This window comes from Mytilus edulis, chromosome 3 (genome assembly GCF_963676685.1).
Source record: "Mytilus edulis chromosome 3, xbMytEdul2.2, whole genome shotgun sequence".
Lineage (NCBI taxonomy): Eukaryota > Metazoa > Mollusca > Bivalvia > Mytilida > Mytilidae > Mytilus > Mytilus edulis.
The window spans coordinates 63,078,159-63,086,065 of record NC_092346.1 but is presented as its reverse complement, the minus strand read 5'-3'; the positions used below and the strand labels follow the sequence as shown (position 1 = coordinate 63,086,065).

General features: G+C 32.7%; 1 protein-coding gene across 1 annotated transcript; it reads right to left on the bottom strand.

Annotated features, from left to right (window-relative positions):
- Positions 1-579: 579 nt before the first annotated feature.
- On the bottom strand, positions 580-6,051 carry LOC139517090 (uncharacterized). The gene is made up of 5 exons (XM_071307762.1): positions 5,191-6,051; positions 4,331-4,467; positions 2,874-3,710; positions 1,855-2,089; positions 580-1,311 (listed from the first exon to the last, which is right to left on the bottom strand). The coding sequence occupies exons 1-5, from the start codon at positions 5,654-5,656 to the stop codon at positions 1,199-1,201; spliced, it is 1,788 nt and encodes a 595-aa protein (XP_071163863.1). The 5' UTR covers positions 5,657-6,051; the 3' UTR covers positions 580-1,198.
- Positions 6,052-7,907: the final 1,856 nt, after the last annotated feature.

The following is a 7,907-nucleotide window of genomic DNA, read 5'->3' as shown; positions in this document are numbered from 1 at the left end:
CCATTATTGAACTTGACCTTCATTTAGTTGTCAGTAACAACATATTAAAATTTTAAAAGCTTTGGTTGAACGGTTCATGAGTTAATGCACGGACAACATTTGATTGCCGCCCACCCGACAGCCCAGCCGTCCGCCGTACATCCCCAAATCAATAACCGACATTTTTGTCACAAAAATCCGGTTAAAAACTAAAAGAAAATTGTCACTCTTACATTTCTACAACACACTGACTGAGTTGGAACTTGATCATTAATGGCTTACAGTTCTAGAGTTATGCCCTTTATAACTTGGAAAATTGCAAATGATTTGCTTCCACACTTAAGCTTTAGTCAGCCTCATGCAAATTTAATAAAACTCATATACAATGCTAAGAACCACAAAACACAGGCAAAAATTTAATATGGGTGGCAGTAAGTCATTTACCTATCTAGTGTTATGCCTCTTTTTAACTTTAAATGGAGTATTGTCTAAGGAGTACTTGTAGTAGCTAATAGCTATTTCAATCCAAATTCAACTACTCTGGAATAATTATTATCCGAAGGATATCATAGGATTGCATGGGTATATAAGGTGCCTGTACGAAAAAATCCAGGCGTATTTTAGACGGGTTTTAGACGGGTTTTTTAGAGGGAATCCCTTTAAAGTCACCCTTTACACGAAGAATCTTTCTTACATGGATTCCAGGCGGGTTCCAGGCGGAATAGAGCCGAAATATGCTAATTTATCCGCCTGTCTTAGGGGGGAAAAAATTCCGCCTTATTAAAAGGAAAAATATTTCACAAAAATATATCCGCCTAAAGAGAGGGAAAATATGTCCGCCTAAATAGACGGAAAATATATCCGCCTTTCAAAGTGGCAAAAATTCCGCCTAAAGAATTAGAAATAAATTCCGCCTTAGAATATGAAAAAAAATCAGCCTTAAGAAAAGGGGGAAAAAATCTGCCTTCAAAGAAAGAAATTTTTCTTTCTACAGATTGAGGTTTTTACCATTTCTATGCATTCTTGCAAAGAATATCTAGGGCTCATACAAATTAAATACCAAAAATGTTATCAAACCTGGCCAACTGTATTTGAACTATAATTTACTACAATGTACATATGTAAAATATTGACAATCTTAGTCCTTCACAATTTCTTCCTATTCATTTATAAGTCACATTTTTATGTTTTTCCAGTGTTCTTCAGATATAAAGAAAGTTCACAATTTTTTTATTTTTTTTCGGGCATAGCTGACTTGCTCTGTAACGGCATCATTGATCTGGCAATCTTGCATGCATCTGTTGTGTTTTGCACACCAAGCAGTAACATAATCTGAAAAAAAAGAAGACATAAATTAAAATTACCATGCATAATGGATTAAATTAAAATAAATTTACCAAATTCGTCTATGTTATACAGGTAAATTGTGAGCTGCATAAGTAGGTCAGATATTTTTTCCTGAGCATCCCTTTATTGGTTGATTTAATTTGGTCAAATGTAAATATTATCAATAAATATTTGGTATTTTTCTTTATTATTTTGACATATTATTGACTTGAATTCCCTATCTTTAGAGCTGATTTTGACTCCATGTTTTACTAAAAATACAGTAACAACAAGTCAATTTCACTTTTTAAACTATTAACATATGTTACATTTAAGTTCAAGAATTTCACTCAGTCAATGCTTTATATATGGAATTGTTAAATTAAAGAAAATCTTGGCTTTTGGCTTAGCTATTGATCTGAAAATAGTTCACATTGATTATAAACCTGTACCAGATTAAGATCCTACCCATTACATTTATACTATGGGCTTTTTAGGTGTGCATATATATATTAAATAATCAAAATATAAAGAAATACAAAACCTTACCTTTTAAGACTCCAATTCTAACAGGATCCAAAGGAGTTCTGACATCATTGGCTTTCTTCTTTAAACCTTGTCCACATGAATTTGCAAGTTCATCAACAGAGAATAACAGGGGCAGCAATGAACTAGCCAGCTTAAAAGATGATTTTTGAGTTGCACCTTTACTTGCATTGGTATTGGCCTTTCTTAAACTACCCCGCCTCACTTGTACATCTGATGTCTGCAGTAACTTAACCATCTGGAAAAATAAAAAAGATGTATTTATCATCCGGTTATAAAATTAATAAAAATTAGAGTCTATGCTGAATTACTTTTAAACTTCCTCCCCCCTTTTTCCTTTTAAGATAAACGGCTGGTGTCTAATGTCAAGGTTCTGTCAGACAAAATATTCTTATATCCAACTGTTGAAAAATATAAGTACATTCATTAAGTTGCTTTGTTTGCATTTTTATGATGTATGTATATTAGCTTGTGAACATGTACGTGTTTGAGTGTTAGAGATGCTCTTAAATTTATGTCAAAAAGATATCTTCCTTAAAATCATGTACTGTAAATTCAGAAATTATTGCGAGGTTTTTATTATTGCGAATAATGCGACTGAGTTGTAAACGCAATAATTAAAACTCGCATTTTGTAATATTTGAACTGACTTAAGCATGACTTTTCTCAAAATCGTAAAAATTAAAATCGCATTCAAGTGTAAAATGACAAAATCGCAATAATAAATGCACGCAATAATTTCTGAATTTACAGTATATTATCTGGCGGAATACATGAAATGAGGATTGTTTACCCTTTAACACTAAAAAGAAACATTTTACTCGTGAACCAATTATGATGTTATAGTCCCTAAACACATTATACAATCCATGAGAAACCCAGTGTTTATTAATTTTGCATCCTTCTTATATCTAAAAATAACACTAACAATCTAAGACATAAAATTCTTCATAATTGTTAGAAGCATAATTAACTTGAAAACTCAGGCATTTTTTTACTCTTGAAAATATAATAATTTTTACCTTATTGTCATCAGATTGATCACTATCATGTGACTGCATAACATGTTGCGATGGAGAATTCAGAGGAGACGGACTCTGGTGACTGGAAAATGTTGAACTCTGAATGTTAGGAGGTTGATGTTGAGAATTCAGAGGAGACGGACTCTGGTGACTGGAAAATGTTGAACTCTGAATGTTAGGAGGTTGATGTTGAGAATTCAGAGGAGACGGACTCTGGTGACTGGAAAATGTTGAACCCTGAATGTTAGGAGGTTGATGTTGAGAATTCAGATAAGACGGACTCTGGTGACTGGAAAATGTTGAACTCTGAATGTTAGGAGGTTGATGTTGAGAATTCAGAGGAGACGGACTCTGTTGACTGGAAAATGTTAAACTCTGAATGTTAGGAGGTTGATGATGAGAATTCAGAGGAGACGGAAAATGTTGGCTGGAAAATGTTGAACTCTGAATGTTAGGAGGTTGATGTTGAGAATTCAGAGGAGACGGAAAATGTTGGCTGGAAAATGTTGAACTCTGAATGTTAGGAGATTGATGTTGAGAATTCAGAGGAGACGGACAGGGAAAAGGTGACATCTGAATCTGTTGGATGGGTGCTTCTTGGTACTGATTTAAGTCTTTAGTTGCAGAAAATTTCTCAGTTGGTTTTTGAGTACATGTACTAGTACATTCTTCACTGGTTTGGTAGTAGGGTTGACAAGTGCTATTACCAGTGAAGGAAGCAGAGCTAGACACATGTTTTCTAGGTGATCTCCTCAATCCAAGGCTTTGATTTTTCTGAGGCATGAGCTCACTGTATGTAGGAGCACAGTCCAAAGATTCCATGACATCTAAAGGAAACTAAAAAATAATAATAATAATAAGTTAATAGTTTAAAAATAGGGAAAGCAATGAGAAATAACATTATTATAGACTGACATACTTGGATGATACATGTATCTGTCCTTTTTCTAATGAATTCTGAATTTTAAGTGTACTGAAAATAAGAGCCAAAAACAAGTACAATGTATATTCATGTTATTAATAAAAGTCTTTTTCGTGAAACAGTTTATATCTTCCTACGAAACTTTTTTCAAGTTTTGTCACCAGAAATTAGTTTTTAGACATTTAAGGATTTATTATTATTTATACTAAAAGTATTTAGAAGTGAATACAGGATGTTTTTCACAATTAAGATCTCTGGAATTATTTTTAGTTTTGTAACATAGATTTCATAAAAATTGTTTTCTTTTTTATATTGTGCTTATAAAAAGGAAAATTTTGATTTCAAACCTACAATATTTTACTGTCATGACTATAAATAGATTTCTGGACATATATATCAAATTAAAATCTGTGATGTTATTCCCAATTATACAATAATATATCAACTTTTCAGTATTTCAATTGTTGAATATGACTTGTTAATTCATAAAAAATGTAATTCAATTTCTTAGAGAAACATGTATACAAAAACATACCTCCTTATCTGTACTGCTTTCTGTAATTACTTCCTCTTGTTTCTTAAACTTGTAATGCTGACTAAGTTTTAAGCAAAAGTTTTGCACTTCTTTGTTTGTTATCAACTCAAGAAATTCCAGAACAACTGGGGATGGCACTGAAATTATACAGTTATTTCAAAGTTAACAGATACATGTATGACATATATACTAAAGTCAAACTAAGTTAAGTTAAGGGGACGTAGTTATCGTATGAAATTGTATTTTTTATCAATAGCCATATACAAAAAATGTGTACATCAAGTATTGCAATGAAATATGTTAATCTTAACAAATGTTCATTTACAGATGAATTTGAAGTACAATGTACATGTATATCAAAACTGGTCAGAAAAAGATAATTCCATTTGAGTTTATTTCTGCTTCATACATAACAAATGTGCTTGAGGTTTTTAACATTCTACATGTAGTTCACTGTAGTAAGTATATACCAGTACATTGTCACCCTAAGTAATTGAGGTAAATAAATTCCAACTCCAATTCAAGCTGACCAAGGCTTTGATCGCATTCTGACTTTTACAATGCTTAATGAAAAATGACAAAAAAATATCTTTCAGGATAGAATATAAAGTAGGGTAGATAGGTTAACTGGCCTTGTTTTTTTAACTACATATATATAAGAAAGATGATGTGGTATGATTGCCAATGAGACAACTATCCACCAAAGACCAAAATGAAACAAAAAATCAACAACTATAGGTCACCGTACAGGTACAACTTTTTTTTCATTTTTTTCAAAGATCAACTTCTTCACAGTGTACACTACATGTACTCTTTTTAAGCCTTTACTTTAAGTGTGATAATACATGTAAATAAATTACCTGGAAAATTCATTTCTGTTAATGTTGTATTAGAGCATGTTTGCTCTGAATTATCCACATTATACAGTGATTTACACAACTTCCATGTACTTGTCAAAGATGTTTCTGCTGATGTTGACTGCAATGGCCCTTTCAAGGTGCTTCCTGCATATGCAGATGGCATAGGTCCTGCACTTTGGTTTGTATAATCGTCTAGCGAAGCGGTTAATGGCAATGTATTGCTCCTGTCTGCAGATGGTGTAGATGTGGAGGGTGCATGGCTCCTTTCTGCAAGTATCGAAGGAGAGGATGGCAATATGTTGCTCCTGTCTGGAGATGGAGCTGTCAAGTTAGGGTCTGCAGAACTTGCTGGTTTAGAGGGCAATATCTCCAAGTTATTTCTTTCTTCAGATGTTGACAGGACTGTCTCGTCATGTATGGAACTCTCATCACCAAACTGGAGTTCCAAATTTGATAAGCCAAACATCTGGTTGCCCTGAGATTTAGAAACATTCTCCTCTGCCTTTTTCTTATTAGCTTTAATCTTTGTAGGATTTAATACTTTATCTGTGACTTTGACATTTTCATTTTGCTTCAGATTTTTTTTTGATTTTTTGGTAACTGCAATGGGTGGCTCTTGGTTAGGTTCATCATCATCTTTATGTTTTTTCTGCTTTTTGGGGCTAAATTGACTCTCTTGTTCCTTACTTTCATTTATTTTTTTGGTGCTTGTCCTGCATCGTTTTGAATTCAATTCTGGTTCCGTATGATTGTATGTGTATATTTCCTCTGGCAAGTCTTTACTCTTTGAACGCTTCAAAAACTTTGTTACGGCTTTTATAGCGAATTCATCCAAAAAGTCTTGAGATTCTACAAAAAATAACAATTGATTTCATTACTGAGCAGCATAGATGTGTACATGCGTGAAGAATTTTAATTAAAAGATCAAAGTGTGAGAATACATGTTTCATGCAACGTTCACACATAATTTGAATTCAATTTGCATTACCCAAATAGTGTAAATCGCATTCGAAATATTTTAAGTCCGAATGTAAATTCTAACTCAAATTGCAAATTCACTTTACTGTTCTGACGACATTAACATGGTTCTCGCTAAGGATTTTTGGTGGCAAGTCCAGGGACTCATCATTTTTGGCCATGATGAGTCCAACTGTTGAGCAAGAAGAAAATGTAAAACAACTAAAGACTATACAAGGATAAGTTTTTGTGAATTCAATGACTACAAAGTATTTGTTACTGTATTCTCAATATTAATCCATCAAAGACAATTTATCTAACAATCAGTGATAACTCAGGTTTCAAAATGACACCTAATCAGCAATCAAAATTCAATCAACAGTTATTAAAAGTAATTATAAAATAAAGTGTAGCAATGCAGCCAAGAATTTTATTTTATTAATATAAATTTGGCAAATATTCTGTATTTAACTTTTAATAGATATACATAAATTTTAATATATACATATATATATATTTCGTTCATTGATGTAACATATACATATCATAAATTAATATAGGGCGAACGAACCCAGGGCGAACGGACTATCAGGACGAACAAACTCAGTGTGAACGAACCTAGGGCAAATATGTAATCAGGGCGAACGATCCCGATACCGTCAGTGATCCCCTCCTCTTTTATGAAAACATCAGGATCCGCCACTAAAGAAAGACAAGCATGTGCAAGCATTAGTCTAAATATTATTGACGTGCTGCAAGGCTATTTAATTATTTTTCTATAAGCCTAAGTCTGCTCATGATCAGTAAGGCGTCAAAGCAAAATAACTTTAATATACATGTACAATAATAGTCACTGAAGACCAGATTATCAATTGGACTAGTGGCAGTACAAACATCAACATCTTGAATATTTAGTCAAATCTTAAGTTAAAAAAATCAGAAAGTTGAAAAAATCATCTCATCCCTGTAAAAAAATCCGAGAAAAGTAGTTTGACATAAATCTTGTGATCGGTTCCTTTAAGTCATAATATTCATGTAAAAAGAAAATATCCGAAAAATCATGACTATAATTGATTACCGTTTAATTGGATTTTTTAAGAAGCATCAGGTTTTAATTCCCTGTAACCCTTAGCTCGATTAAATGCATGCCATCTCAATTTGTTTTCGTCTTGTCGGTTGGGATTTTTATGAATGAAAATTTTAAACTGTTATAGAATAATAGCATATCTGTTAAATATAAGGCGTTATAGTCGATGACTCGTACAGGGAACCATGTATTTACGATATTGTTTACGTCGAAGCAGCGACATCTATCGACAAATATTTACGTGAACATAAAGCATGGGGTAAATACTCACGATGACATGCATAGGTTTAATAAAATATTTTTATTTGGCAGGGATGGTCCAGATTTCGAGGAAAGTTAAATATCAGAACTGATTACAAATTATAAAGTCTAGTAAACTTATGGGAGGCTACATCGATCGCGATCAGGATACATTTTCCGATTAAAAGGGGGGTGGTAGTTCAACGATTTTTTCAGAAAGTTTAGAACTTACGTCTTTTTAAATACTTTAAAATAATTGTACAACACGTCTCAAAGGTTGTTTCCTTTTTACCCGAGACGAATAATTGTTTTACTATCACCAAATCCTTGATATTAACTGAGACTACTATAACCACATGTTTTATAGTAGTCAATATTAAGTGACTGTTTAAATTACATTTAAGTCGTAAAAAAAAACAATAAATCGTACCTT

Excerpts from the sequence above, each read along its gene's own strand:
- LOC139517090 (XM_071307762.1), bottom strand. The coding sequence starts at position 5,656 with ATGTTTGGCTTATCAAATTTGGAACTCCAGTTTGGTGATGAGAGTTCC. Across the intron at positions 2,090-2,873 it reads ATCAATCTGATGACAATAAG|ATGGTTAAGTTACTGCAGAC; the intron begins GTAAAAATTATT and ends TTATTTTTCCAG. Across the intron at positions 1,312-1,854 it reads TAGAATTGGAGTCTTAAAAG|ATTATGTTACTGCTTGGTGT; the intron begins GTAAGGTTTTGT and ends CTTTTTTTTCAG.